Source organism: Polypterus senegalus, chromosome 3, assembly GCF_016835505.1.
Source record: "Polypterus senegalus isolate Bchr_013 chromosome 3, ASM1683550v1, whole genome shotgun sequence".
In the NCBI taxonomy this organism is placed as follows: domain Eukaryota; kingdom Metazoa; phylum Chordata; class Cladistia; order Polypteriformes; family Polypteridae; genus Polypterus; species Polypterus senegalus.
Window position 1 is genome coordinate 268102845 of NC_053156.1, and position 15464 is coordinate 268118308.

The 15464-nt window shown below is 36.1% G+C and overlaps 1 protein-coding gene across 1 annotated transcript; it reads left to right on the forward strand.

The window, feature by feature from the left end:
• The first annotated feature begins 354 nt into the window (after positions 1–354).
• il10 (interleukin 10) lies at positions 355–5743 on the forward strand. The gene is made up of 5 exons (XM_039750005.1): positions 355–591; positions 1114–1176; positions 2439–2594; positions 3609–3674; positions 4306–5743. Exons 1-5 carry the CDS (start codon positions 427–429, stop codon positions 4396–4398), a joined length of 543 nt encoding a protein of 180 aa, XP_039605939.1. The 5' UTR covers positions 355–426; the 3' UTR covers positions 4399–5743.
• Positions 5744–15464: the final 9721 nt, after the last annotated feature.

Below are 15464 nucleotides of genomic sequence, written 5' to 3' on the forward strand. Positions count from 1 at the left end.
TCATTAGTGAATGAGTTTTGATTGAGTTCTCTTCTTTCAGTCTATTACTTGAATTTTTTATGACAGAATAAAGTGAATAAAATGAAAAGGAGAAAAGAGCCTAATTTGGAATTATTGACAATTGTATATTTATAAAAAAAAAATAAAAGTCTAAATGAACTTCATTAATTTGTTTTTGGAGAAAATGCTATGATTGCATTCAGAGAAGTTTCCCTTCCCTCCCCTCTTTTGCATGAAACCACATAAGTGTTGGGGGGGGAGGGGGGGTTATGGGACGGGCAAAATGCCGGTAAAGCAACAAGGAAATCTTGAGTTGACTATGAGCTCTTCAAACTATATAAGAGCAGCCTTCAGGCATGGAGAGACTAAGTTTTTGCTACCTCTTGAATTTGAGATCTGAATTTACAGCTCATCTCAGGAAAGAAGATGCATCTTGACATGATGAACCTGCTGTGCCTCTGCGCAATGCTGTTCTCTCTAAGCTGTTTGGCAGACTGCAAGATGAATTGCAGAGATGAATGCTGCATGAATAACCTTCCTGCAAAAATGAGAGACCTCAGAATTGCACACTCAAAGTTCAGGAAACACTATGTGAGTATGGAACTGGTCTTCAGGGTTAATAGCTCAGTAGATGAAGTCTTGTTAATTTCAATGACAATTTAAATATTAATGTGTGCAGTATAATGTATTATGTATATGCATATGTGAATTTTACTGTATCCTTCTCCTAATCTGTAGGAGACATGCAAGTAACATGTCATTATGCTGTGTATACATGCTAAGGTACTCAAAGTCAAAGGTGCAGTTTTGTTTTCAACTGAAATGCAGATGTAGTCTAATGACTGCTTTGGGGTGTCAAAGGTTTACAGCAAATGGATAGTATTAAAAATCCAGTGGTTTGAGGTAAAATTAGCTTACAGTTGTCAAAGATGTATATTGCTCAATAGTGTCACCCTAACATGAGTTAATATTACAACAAAATTTGTCAAGTGCAGTAATAACACTGTGATGTTGCAAACCAAGTTAGATGCTTTCATGTTTTTCAAAAAAATTAAATTAAAGCAGATTAAAGATTCTGTTCTTTCTGTAATGTTCCACTTTCCATTTCTGCAGCAAAAACATGATGACCTCTTTGAAACTACTCTACTGGATGACAGCTTACGCAATATGATTAAGGTAAGTCTATTTATCTTTCTTTGCCATATTTTTGAGCAGTCAGCAATCTTCAGGAGACACAAATTAGACTCTGTCTCTTTGTATGGGTATCTATCTACCTCTGTGTGTGTATATATATATATATATATATATATATATATATATATACAGTATATATGATATACACACAGATAAATCAATAGGTAGATAGATGGCCACCTCTGCATGTTATAAGGTTACAGACTACACAGATGGTATCACATATTTTTGAAATTTTTGTGACTAACTGCACCATTAAAAAATATTATTTTGTACATGACGAGTTTGCGTTTTCTAATGGTGTCTGACTGGGTTCTTCTTGTACATCCCAAACATTTATGTGTTAGCTGACTTAAAATTGGCTTCATACGAGTGTGTATGGGTGTATACATGAACATGTCCTGTGAAGAATTGCCACTCCAGGGTTGGTTGATGCTTCATGTCCAATGATGCTTAGATAAGTGGTTGTGAAAATAGATGAAAAGAGATATAGATGTGTGTGTTATAATGGTAGACTCTTAGATCTCACCAGGATAGCCCTTAAAACCACAAGGGATATGCTATTTCACATACTGCTATCTATTATACTTTCATAATATAACTAGTCCTACTGTAGGCTTGATTATCATATATCTTTTCCCTTCTCACACCATTTTTGAATTACCTGATGTGCCTCAAAATGTCTATTTCTCAAATCACAAACAAGCCTTTACCGTGATGTATTAGAAGCACAAATAGATTTTCTGTTATAAATGAAACATTTTGTTAATGAAATTTCTTATATACTGTTTATATGTCTGTGTGCAGAAGTTTAGATGCTCTTTAGTAAGCTCACTGGTTGAATGTTTATGTATATTATTTTCTTCAATTGAATTTGTTATTATTATACCTTCCAGCGCAATAAAATATATTTTATTGTCAATCAAATTAGTGCAGAAACATCAAAAATGCAATATGCAACTGCAAAGTGCTACAGACACAGATGACTAAATAGACCAATGGCATTTAAGGCATGTATATGTACTTAGGTATTTATGTACTTGCTTTCAATCACTGTAGCACTTAATAAAATGATATGCTTACAGTTTAAATGTATAAATGATCATTATGGCTATTACCCAATATCGTCTTACAATAGCCTTGCTGTATAGATTTAAATGTTGGTTATGATCTTCTCCCTTCTTTAATCTCACGTATTTGTTCTTACACAAACCTGTCTTATTTCCTTTCTTACCCATTTACAGACACCATATGGTTGCCATGTGATGAATGACATGCTGACATTTTATTTGAAAGATGTGTTGCCAAACGCGCTGACCAAAGTGAGCAATGAGCTGAAAAGTTCAGTGGAGACTGTTGGAAGCATCTTGCATGACTTTCATGTCACCTTTACAAAATGTGTAAGTTTCGAGCAGCTTTACAGTATATCAGTATATAAGCGCAACTACCAGTTCCACAACCACAACTGCACTTCAAAGTAGAGCTATGTGGATGCAGGACAGTTCACAGAAAGGGAGAGCTGTTATATCATACATTTAAGTGTGAATTCATTTTACAAAGATGGCTGTCTTAGTGGATAAAAACTGGAGTAGAATACATCTAAACTGTTACTGAAATGTACTCATAAAAATATTATTAGTATACTAATAAGGAATGAGCTATATTATTGAGGACAGTTGTGCTATAGGACTCTAGGACTTTAAACTGCAGCAACCTCTGCTTTAGAGTATAATACTTTCATGTTTTGCAGAAAAAAATATATCTTTGTTAGCTGGTTATAATGCTTGCTTTACTGGACCTTATTATGTGCCTTGTTATAACATTTTGAAGGCAATAAAAAGAAAACTTTTCCTGATTTAACTAAATGAAGTGGTGAGGTGCCCCATTGCGACGATTATGAAAAAAAGAGTTAGCAGGATTGCATTGTAAAGATGTGTTAGTCATGAAAGCAGCTTTTTGTAGATTGGTTTGCATTGGATAAACAGATTACCAGTAATGAATGGACAAAACGTTATGTAAAGTTAGAAATGCTGCACAATGTGGCCAGCCACAAGATGCTGAGTCACATTTAGCTGAGGTGCACATGGGGGAAGCTTCCTAAGTTCCCCTTGTTTAAGTCACGGATGGAAACCGCAGTACGGCCACTAGTCTAATGGCTGTCCAGGATGTATCACACTATTGTTCATCGCCAGTGAAGTGTCTCTAGGAAAATCCTGCACTGTCGACTAATCAAAGACGTCAAACTGTTTAAACACTACACGTGCATGTGTCATGTTTTAGCACTAGCGGCATGACAACAATGCCTTCTTTATAGAAGGGCATTGTGGTTATGAGTGTTTGCAAAATGAAAATTAGTCTTAAACAGGAAAAGCATCCTGTCAAATTAAGCTAAAGGTTTTCTCTTTTTATTTCAGAAGAAACACTTCTCTTGCAGTAAAAGAATGGTCAGCGTAAAGGAGATAAAGGAGAATTATGAAAATGTAAGTATCCTGTATTATATACCAACTGTGGTAGACCAAAAGGATTTGACTAGAAAAAGATGTAAAATGAGCAATATTGTGGCAGATTCATACATAATGGAGGGATAGAGCACACATTTCCTTGGAGCATCTGGAGTGGACAAGAGAAGGTCATAACAAGAAAGTCAGTTCTTAATACAGACACCACTTGAACTTCATGACTCCTTTAATTTGGCCTCTTTCTACAACAGGGCATGGTGCAATTCTCCATATTGACGAGAGGTGCCAAACTTCTGACTCTAGATCACGCTCTTTATTTTAATCACTGTAACCTCTTACTTCCCCTAGTTGTATTTCAAACATGCCAGCGGAAAGGAGTTTGCATCAGTTTGTGTCTGTTACAGCTTCCTGCACATTTTTCTTGCAGTGTATATTTATTCTTTCACTTTTTTTACCACAAATTCTTTTTTGTTACCAACCATCTGCCTATATAGCTTTAGATTTCACAAAAAGTTCTACTTTTAATTAACTCTGTCACAGAGTATACTGCACGAGTAGGAACCCGCTCTGGGCAGGATGTCAGTCTGTCAAAAGTGTTTACAATATCCATTCACTGAAGGCAGGGAATAATCACTTACTCTCTCTTTTTCAGATGAAGGAGACTGGTGTGTACAAAGCAATGCATGAGCTGAATCTCTTCTTCTTTTACATCGAAGAATACCTCCAAAGCAAGAAATCGAATTGAGAAATGGATGGAATGTTTTGTAGCTAGGTGCATATTTTTCAATGGAATTTGGGGGAGCTCTATTTTTTAAGGTTGGCCATTAGGCGTATTTTATCACAATGTATAGAACAGATGATCAAAAATGACACATTTTTACCTGTTAGTTTGTGTAGTTTTAGCCTTAAAATGGGGTTATTAAAGTAACACTAGTGTGAACAGAATTTAATGAGAACTGTACCTTCACTGAAATAGTGTGACAAATTAGACAATAATTATTAATTTATTCTTAATTATTGTAATTGAAATTGCCCATTTAAATTATTTTAGACTCCCCTCCCAAATTTCATAAGTTATCATTTCTGGGGAACTTGTACCTGATTCAGGTGACACTCCCATATTTTGCACCATGTACTGTAGCATCTGTGGGTCCTTTCCACTGGGGTCCTCAGATACAAAGCACTCTTCATATGAAGATTAGTCTACCTCAGGCCACTGGCCATATTATTTTTGTTTAATGTTTGTAGGGGGTTAACACTACATGAAATTTATTCAAAAAGTTGACAATGTCAAAATGCTTGTTTCACTGCTTGGTTCTAATAGAACTTACTGTACTTTATAAAAGACAGTACAGTGCCTTCAAAAAATGGGGATTGCATCTTCATTGGACTGTATTATTTATCTTCTAAGGATATAAGTCTTAGAACTTTAGTCAGAGACGCATTCAGAATCTGAAATGTTGTTTCACTTACAGTATTACATTTCCTTCATAAAAAAAACTTATTAAATAAGTAAAACAGACACCAAGTGATGGATGTGTTATGCACTGAACGTAATTTATTGTAGGTTTATAGAATGAACAGTATTTGTCGTCTTTCTACAAGTGTCTTTCTAGTCAGTATTGTACTCATAATCTGCTCAGAGCAATCTTAGCAATATGGAAGGCACACATACCAGACCGAAATGAATGTATCTGTGGATTTTAAAATGATAAATTGTATTTATTTATATGAGTATTTGTTGATTAAGCAATTCCTTCTCTGAGAGCTGCAGTCCATTGACCAGGAATAAACATTCTGAAGCCTCCATCACCGGACACCAAGGCCAAACTCACAGATCTCATTAAAGTCTTATAAAAAGATAGAATCAGAAGATTATGTAATTAAGATGACTTTTGTGTTGATGTGGGTGTTTCCTGTTTCCTTTACCACATGTATTCAGTTTCATTTTTAAAAAAAATTAATTTGCAGTGATTGATTGGAAAGAATTCACTGGTCTTGAATGTGTCTGACAGCTTTGAAGCTATCATTGAGGAAAGAAAGAAACAAAGGTGTCTTCTCAATGTGTGAGGATAGGGGGTTGCTTTTTATTGTTGCTTTATTTTTGTATTGTGTTATTGTCTTGTAATTGAAAAGATTTTAAATAAAGATATAAATGTCACTTTTCATTTCATGGTCTTTTTGCAGATTTTAAACTTCAATAATAGTAATTACAGTTAAAAATTGATTTAATACCTTATGAGGCAATACATTTCACAGTTACATATATTTCATTCACAAATAATCTCTTTTCTGAACATTCTAATATGGGAATGCAGGAAGCATGTCCCAGCAGCTCTGGGTTCAGGAGTCAACCCAGGATGGGATGCAGCACACAAACCAGGCAAGTTTGGAGCCATTGATCAACTAAAATTCCACACCTCAGCCATGTTAGCAGAAACAACACTTAGAGACAAGTGAGCCCATAAGCTCAACACAGGGATCTGGCCAGTATTCAATTTCAGGGACTTGCACCACCATCCCATCGTTTCTGTTTACTTCTATAGATTAGATTTGATTCATAATGTATGTACTGTAACTAACATTGACAGGGAAGTGATAGAGACATCACACAGAATGAGCAGTTTAATCCCTTTACTCAATACAAGCAATCGCTTAGGTCCACTGTTATGAAGAGTTGCGTTAGGCCTTGTTACTTTTACTTAGAATCCATACCTGTTTGAAGTAAAATGAAGTGGAAGAAGTCACTGACCGATATATAATTGAAAGATAGAGTGGCAAGCAAAATATGTTAACCTTTTGGATTGATCTGCTTTTCTGCTTTAACTGGTCATAAAGTGTGATTCGAAGTTCACCTAAGTCCTTAAGATCCTTAAGGTAATAACACACAAACAAATAAATTCCTTCATGTCTTTATTGAACATTCACGGTGACCTGGTTAAAAAAATAAGTGAACCCTTGAATTTAATCAATGGTTAAACCTCATTTGGCAGCACTTCCAGCAGATGCATTTCAGACCTGCATGACATTCAGGAGAAATTCTGGACCATTTTCTCTTAAGAACTGTTTCAGTTCAGCCACATTCTCTCTTGAGGTCATCTCTGTTGGGTTAAGGTCTGGGCCCTGACAAGACACTCTAAAAGGCGGATTTTCTTTTTATGGAGTCATTCTGCAGTTGGTTTGCTTTGATATTTAGAGTCATTACCTTGCTGATTCGCCAGATTTCAACTGGGCTTCAGCTGGTGGACAGCCACCCTGATATTATCATATAGGATACTTTGATAAACTTGGAAATTGTTTTTTTTCCTCAAAGCAAAGAGGCCTCAAATGATAATGCCCTCCACCATACTTTACTACTGTGATTAATAATTTCATGATATGTGTTGAACTTTCTTATACCATGCATACTGCTTTGTATTCCTTACGAAAAACTGAACTTTAGTTTTAACAGTCCACAAGACATTTTCCCAACAGCATTGTAGAGTGTCAAGGGGGTCTTTATCAAACTTCAGGCATGCACTGATTTTTTTTTGGAGTGTAGTAACTTCCTTGTTGGTTTCCTGCCATGGAAAGCATGTGTGTTCAATGTTTTGCAAATGGCAGACTCATGAACAGAGGTGTTAACCTGTTCAGTCTTTAACTGTTAGAGGCCCAGTTCAAGGGAGAGCAGCCCAAAATACTAAATCGTCTAAATTTTTACACAGTTTATCTAACTGTGGACTATCTAAACTCTTTGAAATTACTTTGTAAATCCTTCCAGCTTTGTGCAAACTGACAATTAAAACAAGATTGTGTTTGCTCATTATTATAACTTAAATAAAAAGCCTAACATATCCAAAATATTTTACATAAATACTGTTATTTCTAAAGGGTTCACATATTTTTCTTGCCACTGTACCCATTTATATTGGCATCTATATTTGGTATCACGTGTACTTCATGATGATTACTCACAAATCTAGTGACCTAGTTTCAATTTCAAGCCTGGCAACTTTTTATAAGTTAACACCTTCTCCCAATTTACATGTGAATGTATAGTCATCAGAACTATTTCATCAAAGATATCACATTTTTATTAATTAAATATTGTTGTAACAAGAAATCATATAGAAAATTACAGTAATAGCAGGACTTAATTACATGTGTTGGTAGGGTACAAAATGTTTGTTTTCAATAGCACTTTGCACTATCATGTACTTAAAAACCAAGCACAAATAGGCCTGTTATGGCTTAAATTGCACAGACAATATTTTCAATTCAGTGATATAAAACATGTCTGCAGTTTATGTTACTTAAAAATGCCCAATGGAAAGTTAAAATCTTTGTAGAAGTGTCAAAGTAAAATTGTTTGGTGCAATAGACCACGGTGGATAGCAGGTCTTTGTAGGACTCTGCCAATAACTTACTGTATAGTGTCGGCAAAATATTCAATCATTAGAATCTGTGGAAAATGTAGACATAAGGTTTGTTTTTAGTGTAACTAGGGGGCTTTGCCCCCTGCTCGCTTCGCTCAGCAACCCCCGTGCCTGCGCTACGTGCTAGCCTCTTTGCGGTTCTGCTGCTCGCATATGGGGATGTACAATTTAAACAGATTTTTTATTTTCATGGGAATTGTTACATATGTACTGTATAATAGAACTATTTTACATTACAGAGAGTAATTAACCATATTAAAAAAGAGTAAAACATAATAATTTGAAAGTAAATTGTGTTTCATGTTGTGTTAGAGTTATTCGTGGCGTAATACGATTTCATTTTGTTTGGCTTTGAAATTAACACACAGATATTTTTTAAACTTACACTTTTACTGTAAAACTTCAGTAAAAACAATTTTTTTAATTCAATTTTTGTCAATATCACATTGAATTTTGATTCTGTGTTTGCACTTTCATCGTGAGAATGCAATGTTATAACTGCCTGTGATTGAATTTCATTTCTTTCTCACTATTAAATAAAATGACTTTTTCGAATGTTTGGCTCTGAGATTTGTTAATTGTCTTTGCAAAAGCTATTCTAATGGGAAACGGTTAATGTTTTAATATGAATGGCATATCAAGATCTCCTTTGTTGTGTAATGTTATCCACAGAAGATGTACTACATTACCTTTCTTAGATAAATCCTTCTTTCTACAGTAATTCGTGCAGTGGAAGACCGGAAGGTTGTAATGGTTGTATTTATTCTTTGGGATATTGAAAGTTGATGTTTTCATCTTCCGCAACATCATCACCAACTGTTTCAGCCTAGTCTATTGAAATGCATTTAACCAATTTGCAGTGTAACTGATCAACATTTTTGCCGTTAATTTGTTTGACTTCATTGTTTCTCGGTGCTAGGATTACCCGTGTACTCATTTTTTCTGTTGATAACCCTTCATGGTGAAATTCTTCAATAAGATTTGGACATAATACGTCTTCTTTAATTGGGGACTTAAAATGAGGAAAACGTTAACATTTATAATAGCTGAAAGAGCAGAAACTGTGTCTGTCAAAAGCATTCACATGAATGAGAGGTAAGATTACCATGTGTGTGGTTGCATATGGTTGAGAGGAGGGTGTGACTTGAAAAATCTCATGGCGAAAGTTTCATCTTGCAGGACCTGAAAAAATCTTCCAAAAAGTGCTGGATTTTTTTATATAATAGAGAGACATAAAAAAACGCAGGAAGGCCATAAAGCTACATATTTGGCAACCTTCAGCTAAACAAATGGTATCTGCTACTTGGGGGCAGGTGTAAAAAGGCAGTTTGTGCACCCATTTGCCTGATGTATGGCTGTTTGGTATTGGTTTTAAATCAGAGGCCATTCTGTACCACAATGCCCTATTGGCCTAAGGATTTGGATAAGAATGCATAAAGTTGGTTGCTTTACCTCTCCCTCTCTGACACCAAGGCCATGAAGAGGACACAAAGTGGAGTATCTATATATTGAAACAGGCATGCAGCCTGTTCTGAAGAAACCTGACAAGAAATGATGATTTGACCAGAGACATTTGAATAATTACAAGTCTGTGTGCTGACTGAAACTACACATCTAGTGTTTATTAGGTTTTACGGTTGCCAATATTCAAATGAACTCAGTGTACAACTGCTGTGGAAGCAAGACATTGTTTGGTTAATAAATGGCATATAACCAAAAAAGAGTTGAGACTTCATGTGTGTCATTCATTAGTGCTGGTGATAGAGAGTCCCTAAGTGGAGTACTCTGGGGTGATAGGCTGTGCAACTATCACCCACATATACCTGAATGTATGGAACCTTAATGAGTCCTATGTGAAGTACTAATAAATGGCTGGCAGTGTACAAGTCATTCACAGTAAGTGCTTGTGTGGTGAAGAATGCTGTGTGTATGTGAGTATTTGTTTACAGGGGCAAAAGTAGGCAAATCCATAATGAATTTGGGAAATTGTATTACGGTAACATTGTAGATTTAGAAATGTCTAAATTCGTATTAAAGACAGCCATTTTCCAGTGGAGTGGCAAAGGAAAGCAGGCTAAAGCTAGGAAATGGAACCTTATATTGTAGTGCAGGTAGAGAAAGCAGAAGCTGAGCCAAGCATGTTAAAAAAACGAAAGGGAGCTGTAAGGATTCAAAGTAGGAAAACAGAGATCAGTTATGAAAAAGACAGTGACTGTTGTAAGTGGTTTACTATCTTGTTTTATTAGTAATAAGGAAGAACAGTATGAGGAAGAAAACAGCAAAGTGGTTGAAAGTGAAAATGGAATGATGTGTGAATGTTTAAGTTTTGAGAGATGTAACAGTTGGCATGAAAAATGTGAGGTGCTAGCATGAACAACACCCACTGCTAAAGCAGAAAGCAAGGGAAAAAAGAAGTGTGCACCACACATGGTAAAAGTTAGGATAGTAGAAACAGGATCTGACTGGACAGGTGACTTACCCAGACTGATGAGAGCTCAGATGAAGAGTGGGAAGGCGAGTATGAGCAAAAGGAGAGAGACAAAAAGAAGGAAAAAGAGTAAGGGCTTTTCCTTCCATTATTCTTCAATGCACCACATTCTCCGTGTAACTCTGAGGTCCACCCAGTATTTAAAGAATTTGCTACACTGATAATTATTTCACCACTGTTAGGAAAGGTAACCAGTGCTGTACAGAAATTTGATTTAGAAAAAAGAAATCAGATAGAAGGTAGAGAAGCTGGTGAGTCTGAATGACCATTGTTGACTGTAGGGCAATGAACTGGATTATGGAATATGGGAACTGAGTTAAGAAAGTGTGGAACTAAAACAAGGGACAGTTGAAATGAAAGAGGTTCAAGTGCTTGCATGTGAAAGGTATGAAGATGCTAGTGCAAGAAGGACTGAGTTGGAAGGAAAGTGTACCGGTTTAGCAGTTGTTTTGAATGAAACAGGACAAGAAAAAGAAAAAGGATAGGGAATTGTATAGCAGAAAGAAAACAAGTCAGGAATGCAGAGGGTGTAAGTGTCCTAACAACACTGCTTAGGCCAGTTAGCAGTTAAATAGCACACACACATACACTTTGGTTCAGCAACTCAAAACCTGACTAACCAGTTCACTAAAAAGACAGCGTAAAAAAACTCCTTGCAGTAAAATGGAGAAAAGTGAGCTGGCTGTGTGTAAAGAACACAGGTCAGTTTTAAGAGAGATGATGGATTTGGCACTTGGATTTTTGAGCGGTTTTAGCCCATATTTTCAGGTAGCAGTTAACATAAAATAAAAAAGAAAAAACATAAAAGGACACACAAGCATCAAAGGTAAAAAAATGAAAGTATAGTACAGAAAGACAGTTATTTCTAACTGTTTCCATTTTCTGACCTTTGGCAATAATGTTACTTTTATTTTTAGTTTTTACAGACTTTGGGTTACAACTAGAACACTGAAACAGAGTGGCACTGGTGGCCAAGCTGTTCCAATGATTGCTTGAAAGCAAAGTTTGAGTGTTGGCACCAAGAAGATGAGATGAACAGAAACTGCTTTGTCACCTTCCTTTTTGTAGTCCTGCCTAACAAAGATGGACAAAAAGACTACAGGCCAAAACTAAAGACAAAGACATGAATAAGAGCTGAAGAGACAGTTAGAAAAAGACTCTTACTGGGATCTAAATTAGTAAAAAGTCCACAAGTCATACAATTAATAGGACTAGTCATCATAGTTATAGTTTAAAAAAAAGGTTTACAAGAAGTAACTGCTGCAAGTTTAAATTCCAAAAGGTGGAAACTGTCCAAAACAGTTAGGAATGCCAAAATTAAAAGCATTAATTTTGGGTTCCTAAAGTGTATATTCAGGGTATATATTAATTGGGATACCTAATACAATTAATACTATAATGATGAAAATAGACTGAGCAAATTAATGAGCTTTTCAAATAAGCAAGTGGAGTTTGTACATTTGCAAGTCACAGGGGCTCCGATGTTTAGGTGTATTGCAGTTGTCAGCTGTGGAACAGGCCCAGGACCAGTGAGATAATACGGAACTGAGGTGTTGAACACAGCAAGTATGCATATGATGATCAAACAATTCTAGGATTGGCCTAAATGGGGAATGATGAGGTTGAACAGCTATGATGTCTTATAGTGGTGATGGCAGTCAATACTGCTAAAACCTGATGGCAGTTAAGAGTTACACAATGGATAGTAAAGCATAAAAGATAATTAACTCAGCTTCAAATGTGTGAAGAGTAGCCACAACTGTTGGCTTGTGACCAGTCCAACCAAAGCCTTACTTGTTACCTTTCAAATTTTTAAGTTAATAGTACAGCTGCATATGCTTTGATGAGTAGTTTGGGACAGTGATCTAACTAACATTTTGACACAGAATTAACACAGTTTAGGTGAAAGAAAAATAAAATTACACAATAGACTTAAAATGGCAGTGGGCTAGTTTAGTGGAAGGTGCGGACTTGTCTCATTTTGAACCACTAGATCTGATAACATATGAAGACTGCAGAAAGCTGTGTGTAACTTACCTCCTGCTTGTTCTTTTACTGTATGCAATTGTCTGTGATTAGAGATGTAGAAGGGGAGGTGGGGAGAAATGCTTAAGTACAATAACTTATAAACAGTGGTGATTCTATGGGATTTGAGGCATTCTGATAAAGTCTACACAATAAAGAGAACTAATAGGACTTTCTTTACCAGAACAAAACAATTGTCAAACAACAAAATATTCAAATAAGATTCCATTATTGCTAAAAATGCTATTTGATTACACACACCAGTTTCAAAAAATACATATAAAAAGTGAAAGCAGCAGCGCACACAGTAGGAGTGGGGGTGTGGGGAGAGCCAAAACAGCACCTAAAAACCGCTGACTCAGAATTACAGTGTAACAATTTTGTTCATTTAATTTGATACATTCTAGTCTCCTGTTATCAGTCGCAAATCACATATTCATAATTCTGCAGATGATAAGATGTCTCTCTGCTGTTGAAAACAAGTAAATGCTATTGAGCAGGAAGCCAAAAAAAAGTAATAAAACTAAATGCTGCTGTCCTCTATCTAGTGAACATAATATGGCAACGCCAGCTTCAAGTAATCTGGTGATTAATTCCTATTTCCACTCTGCTCAGCTGTCCAGAGACAAAACTTCAACCCATAAACCTTCATTCAGGAATCTAAAAACCGAGTAGCAGAAGATAGCAGAGCAGGTACACCAAATTCAAATACAGAAGGCAAAGTAGCCGTTTTTTTGCCCCTTTTTCTCCTGAAGATATGCTTCCTAAAGCTTATGTGTGCCTCTTCAGATCCAACTCTATATCTTCCAGAAACTATTTAAAAATTGGGGAAATATTATACCAACTGACCTGAAACATCTTGCAAGTTTACAATTATCTTGAAATAAGACCAAGTTTCCTGAAGGGAAATCCCAGCAAGGCAGGAGGTCACGGCCATTGTTTTTGCTTGTTAATAGAGAGCTCAACAGTACGGAAAATATAATAAATCTTTTATTAATGTTCTAAAGGTTTCTTTCCATTCCCTACCTTCTCTGCAGCATAAAAAAATAAGTGGATCCCGTTTATCTTTCAGGGTTACCACAGGGATACAGGCCTCTATGTTATGGCAAGAATGGGTGGAAATATGACACTGAAGACATTTTATCTGCTAATATATTTAAACTGTTCAACCTAATGGAATAGTAAATCCAGTCCATGCCTAACTTGATGGGAGGAATCATAAGAATTTTAGATGATGACAGACTTCTACAAAAGCCAGTCTACAAGTCAGGCCAATTTAAATGGCTAAACATATCATTCAATTTTACTGGAGAACACTGTCGCCAAAAAGAGAGACATTAAAGTCAAAGCCTTTGGGACTGAGAAAAAACCTTAATGAAGACAGGAACAAAGCATTCAGACAATGAGAAAAAAAAAACATAATTCCCTAGTAGTATATACAGTACGCAGACCACAATGCTTACCTAAACTCTATTTGCTGTTGTTATATCATATACAAGATGAGGCACAAAAATAACTGGACTGGGCTGGACGTGATTCATAGAACTATATCCCCTCCTTCACGCCTTCACGAACTGCCGACCAGCTAGGTACAGTATATCCTGTGAACAGCCCAATCAGTATTTGCACAACAATCGCTACACAAGTTGCTGCGACAATGTCGGGTGAAAAAAGCGAACAGCAAGACAAGACAAGACAAAGCTCCCACACACAATGCTTTTTCCATTAAGCAGTTTTTGACTGACAAAAATATTCCTGTCCTCGATCATCCTCCCTATTCACCCGATTTAGCTCCCTGTGATTTTTACTTGTTCCCAAAAAACAAAAGTCACCTAAAGGGAACACATTTTTCTTCAATGGATGAAGTAAAGACAAAAATGGCAAGCCTGTTGAACAGCCTCAAGCAAGAAGACTTCCAGCAATGTTTCAATTAATGGAAGATACGTATGGATTGGTGTACAGATCAGGGGTTTTTATATAGAAGCTGAAAATGTTTAGAATGCTATTCATCAATTCATCGATAAATATTTTTTTTTTACCAATCCGGTTATTTTTGTGTCTCACCTCATACTGATGTAATGCTTAAAATAACAGAAAGATATCAAAGCAGACAGAGGAACTTCTTAAATGCATGGAGCCCAGTAGCTGCGGTGGTCCACGTGTGTGTATCTGTCTATGTCCACTGTCAAAGTCCTTATTACAATGTGGAAATTAATTATTAAGCTTCAGTTACTTTGTGCTACTGAGCTCCTGAATGGAAAACAACAGTTTTAAATATATGTTTTCTCTCAGAATCAAGTCTTTTGTTCAGTATCTTTTGCTCTCTCCCTAGCACTCTGGCAGTGGTTTAAAACACACGGAACGGAGAAATTTGTAATTTCAGGGGTTTTTAGGAAGAAACCCTATAAGTGTTGTTATTGCATCGCAGGATTTCACCACTGTTAACTAATCAATTTTTAACTGGTTGTCCCCAGATGTGTATTCTCATTTGAGACTCAAGTCTGGCCCAGCAAGATTAGTTACTAAGTGTTATCATTGCTAGGTGAAAAAAGTGGGATAAAAAGCATAACTAAAGGAGAAACATAACATAAAGAAAATTTTAAATTGTTGAGGACTACATTTTCATGCAGATGTCAAATGCAGTACTCAGACATTGTGAACAATGCCCAATAAATATAAGTAGTAGACCCCAAGGATACAGACCTTCAGAAAACCAGTATTTTTCCAGTATCACTCTTTCAAAACTAGCATACAATATCACTGGGAGAGGCAAGCACATGAGCTGCCTCATCTTTTTAGAAGGGGCAGTTAGATACACTATGTCTAATATGACACTTTGAGACTAGCATAACATCGTTAATAGGTGTTTGAATTTGGCAGGAC